Raw genomic sequence first — 240 nt, forward strand, 5'->3', positions numbered from 1 at the left:
AGGAACCCTAGCTCTACGAACTATCTGCAAACCCATCGCTAATCGCCTCAAAAAGAAAGCTGGTGTTAATTCCAAATTCCGTCAATTCATCATCAACATTGCACAGGTATTAATAAAAAACCCAAATTTCCAATCTTTGGTTATGCTCATCTATGGAAACGAGTTTACCTGTGTGTGTGTTTGTTGATCTGATTGCATAAGTTCCTCCTCTGGATATTGTTGGAGATAGCCAAATTCCTG

The 240-nt window shown here is 39.2% G+C and overlaps 1 protein-coding gene across 1 annotated transcript in view; it reads left to right on the plus strand.

Annotated features, from left to right (window-relative positions):
• Positions 1 to 7: 7 nt before the first annotated feature.
• Positions 8 to 240, plus strand: part of LOC17874320 (OPA3-like protein) — a gene marked incomplete at both ends in the record, with an annotated part of 769 nt that continues 536 nt past the window's right edge. Inside the window, one exon of the mRNA XM_006279130.2 lies at positions 8 to 132. Coding sequence (XP_006279192.2) covers positions 8 to 132 — 125 coding nt within the window. The remainder of the gene's footprint in view (positions 133 to 240) is intronic.

The sequence above is a fragment of the Capsella rubella genome, unplaced genomic scaffold (genome assembly GCF_000375325.1).
Source record: "Capsella rubella cultivar Monte Gargano unplaced genomic scaffold, Caprub1_0 scaffold_99, whole genome shotgun sequence".
NCBI classification, from domain to species: Eukaryota; Viridiplantae; Streptophyta; class Magnoliopsida; order Brassicales; family Brassicaceae; genus Capsella; species Capsella rubella.